General features: G+C 43.1%; 1 protein-coding gene across 3 annotated transcripts in view; it reads right to left on the bottom strand.

Annotated features, from left to right (window-relative positions):
• Positions 1 to 21,452, bottom strand: part of LOC106572568 (plexin-A2) — a 435,095-nt gene that overhangs the window by 141,437 nt on the left and 272,206 nt on the right. For all 3 annotated transcript variants that reach the window (XM_045696254.1, XM_014146868.2, XM_045696253.1), the window contains exon 5: positions 4,849 to 4,949. In XM_045696254.1, coding sequence (XP_045552210.1) covers positions 4,849 to 4,949 — 101 coding nt within the window. The remainder of the gene's footprint in view (positions 1 to 4,848; positions 4,950 to 21,452) is intronic.

Below are 21,452 nucleotides of genomic sequence, written 5' to 3'. Positions count from 1 at the left end.
CGTAGGCTTACTGGAGTCAATAGGACTACACTTAGTTCTACTGGAACGTGGATATCAGCAAACCGCTCGGCCACACGACGCCATACACGCGATCCCACAGGTGAAGAAGACGGATATGGAGGTCCTGGGCTGGCGTGGTTACACATGGTCTACGGTTGTGACATACTGCCAAATTCTATAAAATGACATTGGAGATGGCTTATGGTAGAGAAATGAACATTACATTTCCTGGCAACAGCTCTGTTGGACCTTCCTGCAGTCAGGATGCCAATTGCATGCTCCCTCAAAACTTGAGACATCTGTGGCATTGTGTTGTGTAACAAAAATGCACATTTTAGAGTGGCCTTTCATTGCCCCAGCACATGGTGCACCAGTGTAATGATCATGCTGTTTAATTAGCTTCTTGATATGCCACACCTGTCAGGTGGATGGATTATATTGGAAAAGGAGAAATGCTCACTAACAGGGACGTAAACAAATGTGTGATTTTTTGGGGAGAAATAAGCTTTTGTGTGTGTGGAGAATTTCTGGGATCTTTTATTTCAACTCATGAACCATAGGACCAACACTTTACATCTTGCGTTTATATTTGTATTAATTGTACATAATGTTGTGTTACTGTATGTTCATTTCACTATTCTCCTCTAACTAGTCTCCCCTGCACCTTTAAAGGCCCCCCCAAAAGAAAATGTTATATTTTCACATACACCAGATATGTACAGTGGAATGTGTTGTTTTACAGGGTGAGCCATAGTAGTATAGCACCCTTGGAGTAAGTGCCTTGCCCAAAGGCACATCAACAGTTTTCACCTTGTCGGATCAGGTATTTGAACCAGTGACCTCTCGGTTACTGGCCCATCGCGCTAACCACTAAGCTACCTGCCAGCCAGTATTAGTATGTGGCCGTCCATCGGAAGTGACACGCTTTCATTCTGGGTGACCCCTCCTCACCCTACACATCTCCTCTCTGGATCAAACTCAAATCTGATCATCAACCCCCTGTAATGTGGTAAACATTGACAAGGTAAAGCATCTTCAGAGTGATTAGGTAGGTAATCGTGCAGGGGTTGCAGGGAATAGAGTGACACTGCACTAGACCGTTTACTGCTCTGAGTGGTTAAGACCGTGGTCAGACCAGACCGCCAGTTAACCAACAGCTGTTGGTCCATTCAGGGCCGGTCAGAGCTGAAGAGCGAGAGATGATGATGTTCCTGTGAACTACAATCAAAACACTGCTCACTTTGTGGACCTGAGAATATGACATCAAATGCTCTCTCTCTCTCTCTCTCTCTCTCTAATTTTTTCACTTTTTTCACCCCATTCTTGAAGCTTTCAATGGGTCCATACTGTCTGTAACAGCTGCTGGCAATGAAAGGATTGTGTGTGGAGTCTCGGGCCAGTGTGGAAGAAAGAAGGGAGGACAGAAGAAAGAAAGAAGTGAAAGAAGATACTCCTCTCCACTCCTCTCCTGGCCAGCCCTGCCTGCCTCTCTAGTCTGTCCTCATCACCAGAGCTGCCTAATGTGCTGCCATGTTCCTAATTACCCACCTTAACATGCAGAGCTTCAATGGTGGCAAAACATATAGTATAAAGACTAGAGGAAAAAACTGTGTGTTTGGAAGAGAAGAAAAGAAGAGACAGAGAGAGAGATAGAGAGAGATGGTTGGTCAAAGCGATCAGTGGTTTATGTGTGGCAAGCCAACTAATTGAGTGTCTGGGAGAGCTGATTACAGAGAGGAGAGAGAGAGAGGCCACCCTCAGAGTGAGAGAGAGATAGAGAGCGAGACAGTGAGGATGAGAGAGTGAGGATGAGAGAGAGAGAGAGAGAGAGAGAGAGAGAGAGAGAGAGAGAGAGAGAGAGAGAGAGAGAGAGAGAGAGAGAGATAGAGAGCGAGACAGTGAAGATGAGAGAGTGAGGATGAGAGAGTGAGGATGAGAGAGAGAGAGAGAGAGAGAGAGAGAGAGAGAGAGATAGAGAGCGAGACAGTGAAGATGAGAGAGTGAGGATGAGAGAGAGAGCGAGCATCTTAACAAGAGCCAGTACATCTCTACCCTAGCTGAGCCGAGCTCCATGGTGGCACAGACATACATACGCCTTCAGGGGAAAAGGAGCAAACATTGGAGAGAAGAAGGAGGGCTAATTTCATTAAGTCAACATTGATTTGGGGAAGAAAGTGTCCATGGTGGCCAGGCAGTCACAGCTGTGGAGGATGAAGCCATAGTACTCAGATGCTGTTTAGTTGAAGGAGGTGGAGGGTGGATGATGCAGAAAGGGGGGAAACAGATGCATTCATCTACAGCAGGTTTCAACAAGAGCCTCCACTCTGAATCAACAGCCTCTTCTGGTCAACAGACCCTATAAGATGCATTATCAGACTAAACAACGACCTCTCTCACTGAGCACTGCATTACTAACTCAGCATTTCACTTCACTGTGTCTATGTCTAGTAGATAAAGCGGAGCTGACAGGGGCTCGATACCCCTATAGCGCTGGGTCAAAGACAGACTGGGATTAGCTCCAGCGACAGCTTTTCACAAGGCAGGGCAGCGATCAGGGCAGAGTAGGGCAGGGAGCAGGGCAGGGCCGTGAGCACGGCAGAGTAGGGCAGGGGGCAGAGTAGGGCAGGGAGCAGGGCAGAGTAGGGCAGGGCAGGGCAGGGAGCAGGGCAGGGAGCAGGGTAGGGAGCAGGGTTGGGAGCAGGGTAGGGGGGAGCAGAGTAGGGCAGGCCAGGGCAGGGAGCAGGGCAGGGAGCAGGGCAGAGAAGGGCAGGGCAGGGAGCAGGGCAGAGTAGGGCAGGGAGCAGGGTAGAGCAGGGCAGGGAGCAGGGTAGAGCAGGGTAGGGGACAGAGCAGGGAGCAGGGCAGAGTAGGGCAGGGAGCAGGGCAGAGTAGGGCAGGGCAAGGCAGGGAGCAAGGCAGGGAGCAGGGCAGGGAGCAGGGTAGAGCAGGGTATCGAAGGGTACTGACCTCTTCACCCCAGATGCAGTACGCACACACACCATAACACCACAAAAACAACTGCTTCTGAGTCCTGCCCAGCTGCCCTCTCAGTCACAATGCTAAAATCCACCATCTCCCTCTCAGCATCATCTCAGCATCATCAGGGTAAAGAGTTACACAACACAGAGTGAGCAGGATTATCAGCAGTCCCCAGTCTATAGAGGAATGAGTGGGATTACAATCCCAGTCCACTGAACCCACTGAGGTTCATTCTAATGGCCTGCTAATTGATCTCAGTGAAGGCATGCTAACCCAAAATAATAGAGGGTGTTACTGTCGCCCCAGAACACCCTGCCTGCATCCCTGCAAGGAGGAGAGCAAATGCTGAATTACCTTGTCGCCAGGCAATTATTTATCCTGTCCCAGCATTGGAGTGATGTAAATGACTTTAAGTGCACTTTGCAGGGGCTGCCATTACGATAATGATGATTGCAGCTAGCGGCTCTGACACACGCATTCAGCTATAGCTTCTTCTTCACAGTGTGGTCTGTGATTAGAAGGGCTATGCATCAAATACAGGATAGAAAGAATAGAGAGAGAGAACACCACTCCTCCACTCAATCCATCTAACCACAGCCACTTCAACTCCATTTATTCGCTTTCATCACTAAGTCTGACATGTATCGGGAAAAATACCAGCGCTGCTTTTCACTATCACTCAGTCTCTCCCTCTCTCTGACTTCCTCTCTCTGTCTCCCTCTCTCTGTCTCTCTATCTGTCTGTCTCTCTCTCCTCTCTCTCTCCTCTCTGTCTTACTCTCTCTTTCTCTCGCTGTCTCTCTCTCTCTCTCTCTCTGAGTCGGTGCTGTCTTGAGTTATAAATGGTCTTGCAGTAACAGCAATCACCAGCAGATGTCCCTCTTGGCTTCTATGGCTCAGAGCACGGTAGTGACTCCTCTATAGGTTGGTGAAGCAGAGTTCCCAGAGCTGTGATCTCAGAGTGCGGTAGTGACTCCTCTATAGGTGGGTGAAGCAGAGTTCACAGAGCTGTGACCTCAGAGTGTGGTGGTGACTCCTCTATAGGTTGGTGAAGCAGAGTTCCCAGAGCTGTGACCTCAGAGTGTGGTGGTGACTCCTCTATAGGTTGGTGAAGCAGAGTTCCCAGAGCTGTGACCTCATAGTGTGGTGGTGACTCCTCTATAGGTTGGTGAAGCAGAGTTCCCAGAGCTGTGACCTCAGAGTGTGGTGGTGACTCCTCTATATGTTGGTGAAGCAGAGTTCCCAGAGCTGTGACCTCAGAGTGTGGTGGTGACTCCTCTATAGGTTGGTGAAGCAGAGTTCCCAGAGCTGTGACCTCAGAGTGTGGTGGTGACTCCTCTATAGGTTGGTGAAGCAGAGTTCCCAGAGCTGTGACCTCATAGTGTGGTGGTGACTCCTCTATAGGTTGGTGAAGCAGAGTTCCCAGAGCTGTGACCTCAGTTGTATCACAGCAGACCAACTGCCACTCAACACCAGACACAAACAGACACGAGACAGACACCTGGCTGTGAACCTGTTCTATAGCTGAAAGGCATCAGTTACTTTAAAGCACCACATACACACATGTTAGCCTCTGTAGCCTTTCATTCATTGTTTGTTTACAGACTGTCATAAATCATCACATCAACTGCTTTGGGTTGTAGGCTAATGCCACTAACACGCTAGAGCAAATGATGGCGAGGTGCTAAGCACCTCTGATCATAATATGTGTTAGAATGTTTAGCTAACTGTGTCACTGGGAGCAAAGGTTACTGAGGGTCACAGTGGGCTTTGAGTCAGCCAATGAACAGCCAGATAGACGTGTACACTGAGCAGTGGACATAGAGATGAGGGTTCAGAGGTGAAAGTGTGTTGTGTAGTGAATACTCACATGTTGTGTAGAACACACCAGCCACAGTGGGGGTCACCGGAGCTCAGGCACTCTCCACACGTCCCGTACTGATCACATGACTCTATAGGGACCTGTGTCACCTGAAAGAAACACAGAGGCACACACAGCAGGGTTACCACACAGCAGGGTTACCATACAGCAGGGTTACCACACAGCAGGGTTACCACACAGCAGGGTTACCACACAGCAGGGTTACCCTACAGCAGGGTTAGCAGGGTTACCACACAGCAGGGTTACCACACAGCAGGGTTACCCTACAGCAGGGTTACCACACAGCAGGGTTACCACACAGCAGGGTTACCACACAGCAGAGTTACCACACAGCAGGGTTACCACACAGCAGGGTTACCACACAGCAGGGTTACCACACAGCAGGGTTACCACACAGCAGGGTTACCACACAGCAGGGTTACCATACAGCAGGGTTACCACACAGCAGGGTTACCACACAGCAGGGTTACCACACAGCAGGGTTACCACACAGTTATTATTTTAAAACCTTTTACTGCAGTGGGCTAAATCTACTCTGGAACAAAAGTATACACCTCACACACACGGTTATGGGTTTAAAAGAAAGAAGACACCTGTACCATGTCAGATATTTGTATTCACTGAATACTTTGTATTCACTGGACACTGTTGACCCATAAAAACATGCGCTACATGAAACATTCTAACCTTGCTTGTAACTGAAAAGACAAACTGAACACATCCCTTTCACCTCTTCATGCTGAAGAATACATTCTGTATTATTTTTTAAGGAATGTATCAGGTTGAAGAATGTATTCTGTATTATTTTTTAGGGAATGTATCAGGTTGAAGAATACATTCTGTATTATTTTTATGGAATGTATCAGGTTGAAGAATACATTCTGTATTATTTTTTAGGGAATGTATCAGGTTGAAGAATACATTCTGTATTATTTTTTAGGGAATGTATCAGGTTGAAGAATACATTCTGTATTATTTTTTAGGGAATGTATCAGGTTGAAGAATGTATTCTGTATTATTTTTTAGGGAATGTATCAGGTTGAAGAATACATTCTGTATTATTTTTTAGGGAATGTATCAGGTTGAAGAATGTATTCTATATTATTTTTTAGGGAATGTATCAGGTTGAAGAATGTATTCTGTATTATTTTTTAGGGAATGTATCAGGTTGAAGAATGTATTCTGTATTATTTTTTAGGGAATGTATCAGGTTGAAGAATGCATTCTGTATTATTTTTTAGGGAATGTATCAGGTTGAAGAATGTATTCTGTATTATTTTTTAGGGAATGTATCAGGTTGAAGAATACATTCTGTATTATTTTTTAGGGAATGTATCAGGTTGAAGAATGTATTCTGTATTATTTTTTAAGGAATGTATCAGGTTGAAGAATGCATTCTGTATTATTTTTATGGAATGTGTCGGGTTGCAAAGCTTTTAGTAATTTATCAAAGTTACCGGAATCTTCAGTAATATTCATTTATTTTATCTGGATCCATATTGTCCATGAGTTTCTAGTTGATAGACCACATGGTTCAAGAGAAAATAGCTAAATAAATGTAAAAAGCATCTACAATGCCATTCTTTTTAATTAACTCTGCAACTCTTCCAACTATTGATCTTTTACACAACTGCCACCAGTTTGACGCCAAAACTTTGACAACAAATGCATATTGAAGTAGTAAAATAAATAAAAGTTTGTAAAACAAAATATATATATATTTTCATCATATTTTTTATTTTAAAATAATCTTATTCTATTATTTTACGTGTGATAAGGCCACACAGAGGGCCAGATTATTATAGACACCTGTGATAATTGGAAGTACTCAAAAGGGCCACTAGATGTCTTGTGATGAATTACATAAAATCCCTGAAAGATTTTCCCTTAAAAATGATTGTAGTTTTGAAAATTTCCAGTAATATACCCTTCCTTTACAACCCTAAGAATGTGTATGAATGCGTATGTCTAGTAGTAAATTGGTTCCATTGGATATTCGACACATCTTAAGTCATGAGTTGTATTGATTTCTTGTTCTGATGAAGACATACATAGGAGGTCAGGCAGCAATAGGAGGCTAGGAGGCCAGGCAACCAGGCTTATTGTCTGAAATCCATTCCAACATCCAGTTTATGTAAAGAAAACACACACTAAAACACACTGTCTGTAAAGAAAACACACTAAAACACACTCTGTCTGTAAAGAAAACACACTAAAACACACTCTGTCTGTAAAGAAAACACACACTAAAATACACTCTGTAAAGAAAACACACTCTGTCTGTAAAGAAAGCACACTCTAAAACACACTCTGTCTGTAAAGAAAACACACTAAAACACACTCTGTCTGTAAAGAAAGCACACTCTAAAACACAATATGTCTGTAAAGAAAGCACACTCTAAAACACAATATGTCTGTAAAGAAAGCACACTCTAAAACACAATAGGTCTGTAAAGAAAGCACACACTAAAACACACTCTAAAACACAATATGTCTGTAAAGAAAACACACTCTAAAACACAATCTGTCTGTAAAGAAAGCACACACTCAGACACACAGATATGTGTGTGAAAGGCTCCTATACATGATATACACACCGACAGACATACCAAGAGATTCCCTCTCAAAATGCCTATTCTATTGGCATACTCAGTGATTTCCTTCTACCATTACATCCCTGGATGCTGCAATTTTTTTTCAATGTATGCTGAAAAACAGGCTGCAATATTCAAAACATGATTCACACAATTGTGTACTCTAAACACTCCCGAGTGGCGCAGCGGTCTAAGGCACTGCATCTCATTGCAAGTAAGCATCACTTCAGTCCCCGGTTCAAATCCAGGCTGAATCACATCTGGCTGTGATCGGGAGTCCCATAGGGTGGTGCACAATTGGCCCAGTGTCTTCTGTGTTTGGCCGGGATAGGCCGTCTTTGTAAATAATAATTTGTTCTTAACTGACTTAACCTAGTTAAATAAAAACACACTCACACAAGGGCTCAAACTCAGATGACCTCCCTATCTAAGTCTGACTGCTTAACTTCAATTACTCTACTTCTGTGTCTTGGTGTGTTTGGTAATGGCATTCTTTGGAATGGTGGTGTAAATAGGTGTGATCCAGGATCTGCTCCACGACCAAATGCATCACCAGGTCACTTAGCTAGACCTGCTTTACTAATGCATTTGAATTACTGGTTCTGGGAATCAATATCACCGCCTATATACAAAAGTATGTGGACCACCCTTCAAACAAGTGGATTTGGCTATTTTAGCCACACCCGTTGCTGACAGGTGTATAAAATAGAGCACACAGGCACTCCATAGGCACTCCATAGACAAACATTGGCAGTAGAGCTCAGTGACTTTCAATGTGGCACCGTCATAGAATGCCACCTTCCCAACATGTCAGTTTGTCAAATGTCTGCCCTGCTAGAGCTGCTCCGGTCAACTGTAAGTGTTGCTATTGTGAAGTGGAAATGTCCAGGAGCAACAAAACGGCTCAGCTGCAAAGTTGTAGGCTAAACAAGCTCACAGACCGGGACTGCCGAGTGCTGAAGCGCGTAGTGCATAAAAATCGTCTGTCCTTGGTTGCAACACTCACTACCAAGTTCCAAACAGTCTCTGGAAGCAACATCAGGGCAATAACTGTTCGTTGGGAGCTTCATGAAATGGGTTTCCATGGCCGAGCAGCAGCACACAAGCCTAAGATCTCCATGCGCAATGCCAAGCGTTGGCTGGAGTGGTGTTAATCTTGCCGCCATTGGACTCTGGAGCAGTGGAAATGCGTTCTGTGGAGTGATGAATCACGGTTCACCATCTGTCAGTGAGACAGACGAATCTGGGTTTGGCTGATGCCAGGATACGCTACCTGCCCGATTCCATAGTTTGGTGGAGGAGGAATAAGGGTCTGGGGCTGTTTTTCATGGTTTGGGCTAGGCCCCTTAGTTCCAGTGAAGGGAAATCTTAACGCTACAGCATACAATGACATTCTAGATGATTCTGTGGTTCCAACTTTGTGGCAACAGTTTGGGGAAGTCTCTTTCCTGTTTCAGGATGACAATGCCCCCGTGCACAAAGCAAGGTCCATACAGAAATGGTTTGTTGAGATCGGTGGAAGAACTTGACTGGCCTGCACAGAGTCAATTGGAAATTGTATGTATCTTATCTCACCACCACTAATGAGATGGATGTGCTTGATGCGAGTCGAGTCGGAGCTTCTCAAAGTCAGAGGGCGAGATCGACAGTGCGCACCACATCTCTGCTGTCACATCCAACCTGGATCGATATTTGGTTTTAATGCAGACGAGAGCACGATGGTGGTGCTTTCAAGACAACTGGGAAATCGGAAAAATACGAGGTCAAATCATGACGTCAGTGATCTTTAGGTCGGAATGTCAGAGCTCTAGAAAGAGGCCCGAGTTCCCGAGTTGGAATTCCAAGTTGGAATGACCGTTCAAAAAGATTTTTCCCACTTGGAGTTCTCAGTTGTCTTGAACACACTGAAGTCGGAAGTCGAAAATGTCCAAGTTCTCAGTTGTTTTGAACGTGGCATTAATCCTCTGAGGGAGACGGCAGGGTATTTATTCCCTTTGAGTCAGGAACAAAAACTCCTCCGTAGCAACCCGTGAATGCATTCGGTCACATGAGAGCTCGATCAGCTGTTCGATTTCACTTACCGGCATGTCAACTGAGCCTGTATCACAGTCAAATGGATTGGGAAGTAGGTCCCAAAGTGCTCTTCCAAGCGTTGGAGGTGATGCTGTTTTCTGTTAGAAACATGCACAGCCGAGGGAAGGGGGAATGGATCGCATTTGAAAGACTTTCTCTCCAATAAGAATTATTTCCTCCCGAATCCACTGATTCGGTCACTCATCTGTAGAATGTTTTTGTATCTCTCCTGCATGCTTGTGTTTGTTCAGGATGTGTGTGTGATGTGTGTGTAAATGTTGTATGTCTATGGTGTACTGTTGAAGTCAGAAGTTTACATACACCTTAGCCAAATACATTTAAACTCAGTTCTTCACAATTCCTGACATTTAATCCTAGTAAAAAACCCTGTCTTAGGTCAGTTAGGATCCCCACTTTATTTTAAGAATGTGAAATGTCAAAATAATAGTTGAGAGAATTATTTATTTCAGCTTTTATTTCTTTCATCACATTCCCAGTGGGTCAGAAGTTTACATACACTCAATTAGTATTTGGTAGCATTGCCTTTAAATTGTTTAATTTGGGTCAAACGTTTCGGGTAGCCTTCCACAAGCTTCCCACGATATGTTGGGTGAATTTTGGCCCATTCCTCCTGACAGAGCTGGTGTAACTGAGTCAGGTTTGTAGGCCTCCTTGTTCACACACACTTTTTCAGTTCTGCCCACAAATTTGGTGGTGTTCTTCAGCTGCAAGCTTCCCCCTTTTTCCTCCAAACGTAACGATGGTCATTATGGCCAAACAGTTCTATTTTTGTTTCATCAGACCAGAGGACATTTCTCCAAAAAGTACGATCTATGTCCCCATTTGCAGTTGCAAACCGTCGTTTTTATGGCGGTTTTGGAGCGGTGGCTTCTTCCTTGCTGTGCGGCCTTTCAGGTTATGTCGATATAGGACTCGTTTTACTGTGGCTATATATACTTTTGTACCTGTTTCCTCCAGCGTCTTCACAAGGTCCTTTGCTGTTGTTCTGGGATTGATTTGCACTTTTTGCACCAAAGTACGTTCATCTCTAGGAGACAAAACGCGTCTCCTTCCTGATCGGTATGACGGCTGCATGGTCCCATGGTGTTTATACTTGTGTACTATTGTTTGTACAGTTGAACGTGGTACCTTCAGGCATTTGGAAATTGCTCCCAAGGATGAACCAGACTTGTGGAGGTCTACAATTTTTTTCTGAGGTCTTTGCTGATGTCTTTTGATTTTCCTATGATGTCAAGCAAAGAGGCACTGGGTTTGAAGGTAGGCCTTGAAATACATCCACAGGTTCACCTACAATTGACTCAGAGGATGTCAATTAGCCTATCAGAAGCTTCTAAAGCCATGACATAATTTTCTGGAATTTTCCAAGCTGTTTAAAGGCACAGTCAACTTAGTGTATGTAAACTTCTGACCCACTTTGAGTGGCCAGCCAGAGCCCGGAGCTCGAACATCTCTGGAGAGACCTGAAAATAGCTGTGAAACGACGCTGCACATTTAACCTGACAGAGGTTGAGAGGATCTGCAGAGAAGAATGGGAAAAATTCCACAAATGCCAAGTTTTTTTGTATACTTTGTTATTATTGTAGGAACACAAAGACAGGAGAAATAAAGTAAAATAAAAGAACAAAAATAAGATCTGGCAGTTATAGTGCACGTCATACTTTCATCATATTAGTTACATTGACATCTTTGAATTAGACCTTTTCCAAGTACAAAACCATTTTCCCCAGTATTCCTGACCTCTCTCCTCTTGTGTTCTTAAAGCAAAGGTCATACGCTCCATGTGGTGTATTTCTTTACAATGTCTATCCATTGTGCCACTGTGGGAGGGTCTTTTTGTAGCCATTTCCTGGTGACAGCCTTTTTACTGGCTGCCAGTAGGACTTTCAAGAGGTACTTTTCTCTGTTGTTTAAGTGATCAGGTATTTCACCCAAGTACAAAGAAATGAATGTTTGTTCTATGTCAAATCCCATTATTTTTCCAATGTTGGATCTTATTTCTCCCCAGTAGGTTTCGATTGGGGGGCAAGTCCAAAAGATATGAGAGTGATCCACCCTCGATAGGCCGCATTCTCTCCAACATGAATATAGGGAGCCAGTCTGTTTTGATTTCAGTTTAGGTGTTATGAAGAAACGTACAACATTCTTCCAACAGAATTCTCTCCGTGACCTTGAGTTGGTGGCGCTTTGTTGAGTCTCTAATATGTTCAACCATGTTTCATCAGTTATTACAATGTTAAGTTCCTCCCATTTATTTTTAATATAGTTTGTAGAATGTTTCTTTGAGGGTTGAATACCCAAGTAGAGATTTGAGATTGTTTTTTTGTTACTCCCCAAGTTGTAGTATGCGTTAGTGAATACTTGGTTTAATTTTGGAGGTGCTCGAGGGTCAGTCACTTTTATGTCCCTTAAGAAATAGTGTCGAACTTGTAGGTATCTGTAAAAATCTTGTTTATCCAAGCCATGTTGTTTACTTAGGTCCTGGAAGTTATCTAGGTCCCCATTCCTTATAATTGTACTGAATGATGTGATGCCTTTCTGCGTCCATTGTTTAAATCTGCTGTCCTGAGTTGCAGGGATGAAGCTGGGGTCGTATGCGGGCCAACTCAGCAGTTTGATCTCTGTCTAAATTATTTTGCTTAACTACCCTAATCCATGTCTTCAGAGAGAAATTAATCCACTGATTTTGTCTACTGTATATTTCTATTACCATGTCCTTATTTCCCAAAACTGACTGTATGGGTATCTCTGTCAAAGTAGTCTCAATGTCTTTCCATTTGGATTCGTATTCTGAATTGCACTGACACATAATGCTCTTTTAGGTTTGGTAAGGCCATACCCCCACAGTTTTTTGGTAATTGTAATGTTGAATATCTAATTCTTGATCTCTTACTGTTTCAAATAAACCTTTTTATCCGTTTATCCCATTCCCTAAACTGTTTAGGCGGGATTTCTATGGGCAGTGATTGGAACAAATACAGCAACCTCGGCAGGATGTTCATTTTGATTGTTTCAATTCTACTACTAAGATCTAAGGGAAGTGAATTCCACCTGTCTAGGTCATCATTTATTTTCTTGTTGATGTGATCGTAATTCATGCTATAAAGTTTGGGTGTATCTTTTGGTATATATACTCCAAGATATCTAATGGATGAAGAGATCCAGTGGAAGTTATACCTACTCTTCAGCTCTTCCTGTGGGGTATAATTATATACTAGGGCTTGGGTCTTGTGTACGTTAAGCACATACCCTGAATATGTTCCAAATGTTTGTAAAACATCCAATCTAGGCACACTTGAGCCTGGGTCTTTAAGGAATAACAGAACGTCATCAGCATACATGCATATCTTATGTTCACTGCCTCTTATTGTTATTCCCTCTAAGGTTGGGTCCTGTCTTATTGCCTGTGCTAATGGTTCGGGGTACAAGGAGAAGCGCGTGGGTGAAAGATTACAGCCTTGTCCTGCCCCTCGCTCTAATTTTATCGTTCGTGACAAATGTCCATTTATCTTTATTCTAGCGGTCAGACATGAATACAGTGTTTTGATGCACTGTATCACTTTGTTGAAACCAAATCTTTCCATAACTTGGAATAGATAACCCCATCCCACTGAATCAAATGCTTTTTCTGCATCTAGACTGATTAATATTGCACTTGTCTTATTCTGAGTAATGTGGTCCATGACATTCTCCTTATATTGTCCTGTGTCTGCCTATTTTGTATGAAACCAGTTTGATCTCCGTCAATCAATTCTGGGATTATGTTCTCCATTCCTTTGGCTATTATTGATGCATATAGTTCATAATCCGTGTTAAGAATTGTGATAGGTCTATATGAACTGCATTCCTTCTTATCTTTACCCTCTTTTGGGATTACAGATATGATGGCCTCTCTCCATGACAGTCCAGTTAAAACAGGCCTTAAAACCTCTTAGGGCTAGGGGGCAGTATTTTCACGGCCGGATGAAAAACGTACCCAATTTAAACAGGTTACTACTCTGGCCCAGAAAATATAATATGCATATTATTAGTAGATTTAGATAGAAAAAACTCTGAAGTTTCTAAAACTGTTTGAATGGTGTCTGTGAGTATAACAGAACTCATATGGCAGGCAAAAACATGAGAAAAATTTAACCAGGAAGTGGGTGAAATGAGAAATGTAGTTTTTCTTTTGAATCCCTTGAGAAACTAAAGTGACATAGGGTTTACGTTGCACCTCCTAAGGCTTCCATTGGCTGTCAACAATCTTTAGAAACTGGTTTCATCCGTCTCCTGTTACCGGGCAGAAAATTGTGGCTCAGTCAATCAGTGGCCAGTCTGAGGACAGGTGTCTCGTGACGCGCATGCACGTGAGTTCGCTGTTCGTTATTTTTCTTCTGGGATGAATACCTATTGTCCGGTTGGAAAATTATCACAATTTTACGTTAAAAAATACCCTAAAGATTGATTGTAAACATCGTTTGACATGTTTCTACAAACGGTAATGGAACTTTTGAACTTTTCGTCTATGGATTTGCGCCCACGCCTCATGGCATTGTAAAGTGTTCTGGATGGGCCAACAAAACTGAGGTATTTGGACATAAATGATGGACTTTGCAGAACAAATTAACATTTCTTGTGGGAGTCCTTCCGAGTGCATTCCGCCGAAGATCAGCAAAGGTAAGAAAATATTTCGAACATATTTTAGAGATTTGTCGACGCCGTGGTTGTAGGCTAACTGTATAGCTTAGCATTGAAGGCTAAGTTCTGTACACAGAATATTGAACAATGTGCTTTCTCCGTAAAGTTATTTTGAAATCTGACAAAGCGGTTGCATAAAGGAGTAGATTATCTATAATTCTTTAAATAATTGTTATAAATTTTGTCAATGTTAATGAGTATTTCTGTAAATTGATGTGCCCATTCACCGGGTGTTATGGGGAGAAAACATTTTCTGAACATCACGTGCCAATGTAAAATGGGGTTTTTGGATATAAATATGAACTTGATCGAACAGAAAATGCATGTATTGTCTAACATGATGTCCTAGGAGTGTCATCTGATGAAGATTGTCAAAGGTTAGTGCTTAATTTTAGCTGTATATCTGGTTTTGTGACAGCTATCCGTGCTTGGAAAATGGCATTTTTTTTTTTTGCTAAGGTGCTATCATAAAATAATCTAATGTTTTGCTTTCACCGTAAAGCCTTTTTGAAATCGGACAATGTGGTTGGATTAACGAGAAGATTATCTTTAAAATGCCGTATAATACTTGAATTTTAATTTTGAGATTTTTGTGTTTTGAATTTCGCGCCGTGCTATCTCACTGGTTGTTGTCCAACCAATCCCATTAACGGGATTTTTTTCTCGAAGGGGTCCTCAGAGGTGTTAGTTTTTCTCTGAAGGTCTTGAACCATTCTGAAGGGAAGCCATCAGTGCCTGGAGACTTGTTTACTTTTAGTTGGGATATTGCTTTATTCATTTCTTCAGTGGATATTTCTAGTTAGTCTATCATTTTGCTCTGGCCCAATTGAGGGGAGATCAAGTGAGTTCAAAAAATGTTCTATTGTCTGTGCATCTGCCTTCTCTGGTTGCTTGTACAGATTTGTGTAATATGATTAAAATGCATTCTGTATTTCAGCTAATTTGCATGTGATCTTCTTTGTTTTGGGGTCTTTTATTTTGAAAATGGTATTCTGTGCTTGTTGTTTCCTGAGTCTCCATGCTAGTAATTTGGTTGCCTTTGAGCCTGCTTCATAATGTTGTTGTTTCAGGAACCTGAGCTTTTTCTCTACTTCTTCTCTATAAATGTCCTGTTTTACCTTTTGAATCTCTCGTAATAGAAGAGGATCTTTGTATTGACTATGAGATCGTTCTAAGATTCTCAGGGTTTCCTGTCATTTCAGCAGTTTCTGTGCTTTAATCTTTTTCTTGAGAGATGATGTGGCTATGATCTTTCCTCCAATAACCGCCTTCGCTGCATCCCACAATGTAGCAGGAGATACTTCCCCGTTATCGTTATTCTCCAGATAGATGTTCAATTCTGTCTTTATTGATTCCTTGAATGCTGGATCATTCAGCATGCTTGTATTAAGTCTCCATAGAGTATTTCTTGGTTTGCGATCAAGGTGTAGAGTAAGGTAAACTCCATTATGATCTGAAGTCGCTCGGCCCGATCCTAGAATCCTTAAGCCTGTGTCTATCTGCACTGTACATGAAAAAGTAGTCTAACCTGGAGTATTCAGTGTGGCGGGCTGAGTAAAAAGTATATTCCTTATCGGTCTTGTGGGTGTCACGCCATACATTGAGCAGTCCTAGATCCTGCAATATCCTATTGATCTTTTTAGCAACTAGACTCATTTTCCTATTTTGATTTGTGCTGTCCAATTTTGAGTTTAAAATTGTGTTCAAATCCCCTCCACATAAGAGTGCCAGAGGTTTCTGTGGCAATTAAATCAAACACCTTCCTGTAGAAGACCATGTCCCTCCCTGAGGGTGCGTATACATTAAATAATGTAACTTCCTTGTTATCCAGTTTACATTTCACAAGTCTAAATCTACCCTCCTTGTCTTTTATTTCTGACATAAACTCAAAATTAACTGAATTTGGGTTCAAGATTGCAACTCCCCTTCTACCCATTTTGTAAGAAGAAAAAAAAGTATTCCTATATCCCATTTTCTTGAGTTTCTCGTGTTCAGGTGTGGATAAGTGAGTTTCCTGCCAGAATAGTATGTGAACTCTCTCCCGTTTCATCTTTGCTTTTACCTTACTTCTCTTGATGGCACTCCGCAGTCCGTTTACATTGAGACTTATGACCTTAAATTCCCGATGATGCATCGATATAAATAAAAAAATCTGTGCACCATATCTGCCTGCTTATTATGAGCCTAGAAATGAATGAAAAATCAAGAACGATAATAAAGTAAACCAAAGTGGGAAAATACTTTGGTATTTGGACTCCCATGTCAGAGGACTGTCTCTTCCCTCTGGGGTTTGAGGGGATGAGCCTGTCCGCAGGAGGGGCCCCTTGCTCAGATATGAAAATGCGTGACGTAGTCACAAACAAGACCTGTTGGAACCGAAAATAATAAGGGTGCCTATTTCGTCGCTTATACACATCGGTTAATTACAAGTGAAAACTATATCGGTTATGCGTGCATATCATGAATCCTCCCCTTGATATGTCCTTCTGTCACCCCGTTGTCAATGTGTCATTAATACTTAGTTCATATACATGTTATTAACGTGGCGCTACTTAGTGTGTTCATAAAGAACACTTTGGCTACTCACCCTTGTTCAGCATTGGGGGAAAATAGGGGAGATATTTTACCTATTGTAATGTCAACCGTAACAACCCAACGTCTTAACAGCTCGCGGTAACTATTCATTCTGTTAAATCCGATTCAGTTTCTTCTATCTTCCCGTTGGAAATGCCTGAGTCTCTCTCGGATGTGAACGTCCTCTCGCCGAGGTGGTTTCCCTCTTTCTCCATGGCTCTGCTTGTCGACAACGATCCATGGGAGAGCCTGCTCGAGTCTTTCCGCCGGGGATGTCGCCTTTCTCCTGGCGGTATACTCCACTGGAATGCCCCTCGACTTCAGGTCCTCAACCGCCTCGTCTGCATGCTCGTATGTAACCGGGCCATTTTCCAGAAATACCCGCATTTTTGCCGGGAATGGTGTTTGGATATGAATACCCTTCTCTTTAAGTGCTTTCTTAATGGGGGTGTATTCATTCCTTCTTTTCAGTATCTCTCCCGCATAGTCATGATCAAAGAACACTCGTTGGCCTTGGAAGTTAACAGGCTTTTTCCAGGTTGCATGTAAGACTTTCTCTTTGACTGAGAATTTTAGGAACCATACTACTATGGATCTTGGTGGGGCGCCGCTGGGGGGGTTTTGGGGCCAGAGCTCGGTGTGCTCTCTGGATTCCCAGGTCAGTGTCGTCTTCAAGTATGTCTTTGAATAGACCCTCCACGAATTTGGGCATAGAGTCTTTTTCTGCGCCCTCTACTACGTTATAAAGTTTAATGTTTCGACGTGAGAAACCTTAGAGTTCTGTCACTTTTGCCTGTAGTGCGTGTTGGTTTTTCAGTGACTGTTCAAGTACTTGCTTGACTGTGGAGTTCCATCTGTCCGTTTCCCCAATGCGCTGTTCTGCGTCTCCCATTCTTGTAGATATGCTGTGAAGTTCTAATTTGTTTTCTTCAAGTTTCTGGTTAATGTCCCTCTTGAACTCATTTAGTACTTTTCTTACATCTTCTCGAAGTTCCTCTCATAAGCCTGTGAGCGCCTCGCGCAATTCCTCCTTTATCACCTCACGGTGATTTTGCTGCTGCTATCTTATTTGCGCTAGCATTAGCCATTTCGGGTTCATCGACGATTATATCTTCTGCTGTCTTGTTACGGGCTGTTGTAGTTCCGCGACCTTTTCCTATTTTCCCCTTTTCCATTTTGCTTAAGTTATTACAATGCTCAGAGTAAATACTTGAATTTCGGGGGGGGGGAAATACCCAACCGATGTGCAGTACGAAAAACTAGGCAGCCATTTCCTAAGTTGCGTCACCAGAAACCCCACAAATACCAAGCTTGTAGCATCAAACCCAAGAAGACTTGAGGCTGTAATCACTTCCAAAGGTGCTTAAACAAAGTACTGAGTAAAGGGTCTGAATACTTATGTAAATGTGATATTTCAGGTTTTTATTTAGAACATATTTGCAAACATTTCAAAAAAAGTATTTTTGCTTTGTCCTTATGGGGTATTGTGTAGATTGATGAGGTAAAAAAAATATTGAATCCATTTTAGAAAAAGGCTGTAACGTAACAAAATGTGGAAAGAGTCAAGGGGTCTGAATACTTTTTGAATATTTAAAGCAAAACTTCCAAAACTATTGCTGATGGTGAGCCTGAATAATCAAAATAAAATCTCTTGTAAACCCCATTCAGCAGGTATCGCCAGATGAGAATAAGCCCTGTTCAGTAGGTATCGCCAGATGAGAATAAGCCCCGTTCAGCAGGTATCGCCAGATGAGAATAAGCCCCGTTCAGTAGGTATCACCAGATGAGAATAAGCCCCGTTCAGTAGGTATCGCCAGATGAGAATAAGCCCCGTTCAGTAGGTATCGCCAGATGAGAATAAGCCCCGTTCAGCAGGTATCGCCAGATGAGAATAAGCCCCGTTCAGTAGGTATCGCCAGATGAGAATAAGCCCCGTTCAGCAGGTATCGCCAGATGAGAATAAGCCCCGTTCAGTAGGTATCGCCAGATGAGAATAAGCCCCGTTCAGCAGGTATCGCCAGATGAGAATAAGCCCCGTTCAGCAGGTATCGCCAGATGAGAATTGTCTCCGGTAGCTTACTTTTAATTCCAGTAAAACACCACATTTTCAGAGTGCATAGATAACTGATATTGCCTCTGATTGTTCAGCATGCAAAATTACTTGTAGACCAATAACTGTCAACACCGTTATATGCAGTTCAACACTGAAGGAGAGCTCGCATCAGTTATCACAAAATATGAGAGGTATTATCGGAAATAAATAAAAAATATCAGTGATTCGTAACATTTGATTTTCTGACCAACGCATGCTACATTTGGATGGGTTTTAGGGTCCGCAGACCAAATCACTTATATCTTAAACATTTGAATAGGGGATTGATGTGAATTATTACATCCTTACTGAAGTCTTCCAGCTGGGAGGCCTATATGGCAGTCAGCCTGTTCACCTCAGGCCTAGTGGAATGATCCTCTCACACCTGTTTCTCCTAGGGAGATTTCAGTACACAGACACACAGACCACATACTATACAGAATATCTTCACAGAGCACAGGGACACATGAAGGAAAGGATTTTCAAAATGCACAGGATATCAGCTTTACAACCAGGGTAAGTAAACAACATGGTCACAACCAACACGGATAAACCCATTATGCTTCCAACACTATCCTTTTAACACTATCCTTCCAACACTATCCTTCCAACATTATCCTTCAAACATTATCCTTCCAACATTATCCTTCCAATACTATCCTTCCAACTACAGTATATTTTCTTTGAAAGAATCCAGTTTAACATACAAAGAGAGCCAGCATTTCTGACAGACAAGGCCAACCTCTCTCTATTCAGTCCTGTCTCTTTCTGTCTCTCTCTTCAGATCGATGGCCAGTGTGAGACTGGGAGGCCACTGGGAGGGAGGGGCAGAGTAACACCCCATTTGGCGCTTTTAAGAGCCCCCTGTGTTCCCCAAACACAGGCTTGTTGTACGGCAGGGGCTGGGTGAGGGGCTGGGTTAGGGGATGGGTGAGGGGATGGGTGAGGGGCTGGGTGAGGGGCTGGGTTAGGGGATGGGTTAGGGGATGGGTGAGGGGCTGGGTTAGGGGATGGGTGAGGGGCTGGGTTAGGGGATGGGTGAGGGGCTGGGTTAGGGGCTGGGTGAGGGGCTGGGTTAGGGGATGGGTGAGGTTAGGGGGCAGGGGTTGGGCCCCTATAGCTATCCACCTGTCCCAGGCTGTGTAGTGAGGCCCTCAGCACACAAAGGGAGCCATTGACACGTAAGTCGGTGCGTCAACAGCGGCTGCACAGTGTACAGGGTTCTTCACGCTCACTCCCATTACATTAACCCCCCATAAACACACACACACACACACACACACACACACACACACACACACACACACACACACACACACACACACACACACACACACACACACACACACACACACACACAGACAGTCTTGTACAGCTAACCTTGTGGGGGAAAACAATTCAGTCCCATTCAAAATCCTATTTTCCCTAACCCCTAACCCGATATCATCTCTCCATAGTTTTCTCTCCACATGGTGAAACCAATAAAACTCTTTACTTTCCCTGACTGAGGCAGATCCATTTCAAGGCCATAACAATGAGGAGACAGCTGTCAGGAGGTTAGGAGTGAGACCCTGATAATGAAATAATGTTACCAGACCCAAGGCAGTGTCAGCGAGTATACAAACACATACAGAGAGAAAAAAAGACAGACAAACAACACAGGCATAAATTGAGATATTTAGACAGAGAGAAAGACAAAGAAAGAGAGAGAAATAGAGAGGGATTATTGATGTATTGTCCAGAGTGGGTTTGTACAGCGAAGGTGAGGAGGACAGGGGGTGTAGGGGTGGAGAGAGGTGGAGGGAGAGATGGAGAGAGGTGGAAGGAGGGATGGAGGGAGGTGGAGAGAGGTGGAGGGGAGGGGTGGAGAGGGGTGGAGAGGGGGATCAGAGAAAAGCAGCTGTTGGCCAGCTCAGCACACGCTGCAGTCACTCATCACAGCAGGCCAGACAGCACAATGAGGCCTGTTCTCCCACCGCGAGGAGAGGAGAGGACAGCAGAGGGACTGTGAGTGTGTCTGTTTACTGTATATGCTCAGTATGTGCAGTCCTCCAGACAATATGTTTGTCTTTTGAAGACAAAGAGCGAATAATACTACAAATCAACAATAGAACGGTGGCACTTCTCCATAAGCAACGAGGGGTAGCGTTATATGGTACATGAATTGTATCATTGTTCTAATTGAATGCTACTGTAATGTAAGGTATGAGAGGAACTCGGTAGTGGGGCAGGTAATGAGAGAGAGAAGGGGAAGGTTACAGCCCAGGCACACACAGGCAGCTCTGCATGACTGACAGCCACACTTCCAAGACTATGAATGAATGTGTTTTGTATGGGTTATGAATTTGTTTGGAAGTCTTTACATGGGTACCCTTTATTTCTTCATGCCTATAAATGTTAAATGTGGAGCTTTTCATCCTGACTTTGTTACCTGAATGTTGCTGTAAAGCTGCTAAAACGATGTAATATTGATCCCTGGCTTATGTAGGCCTATGTAGAGGCTGAGAGAGAGAGAAATAGTTCTGTTCATTTTTGATTGATTATTTCACTTTTGTTTATTA

The sequence above is a fragment of the Salmo salar genome, chromosome ssa15 (genome assembly GCF_905237065.1).
Source record: "Salmo salar chromosome ssa15, Ssal_v3.1, whole genome shotgun sequence".
In the NCBI taxonomy this organism is placed as follows: domain Eukaryota; kingdom Metazoa; phylum Chordata; class Actinopteri; order Salmoniformes; family Salmonidae; genus Salmo; species Salmo salar.
This window is presented reverse-complemented; position numbering and strand designations above follow the sequence as displayed.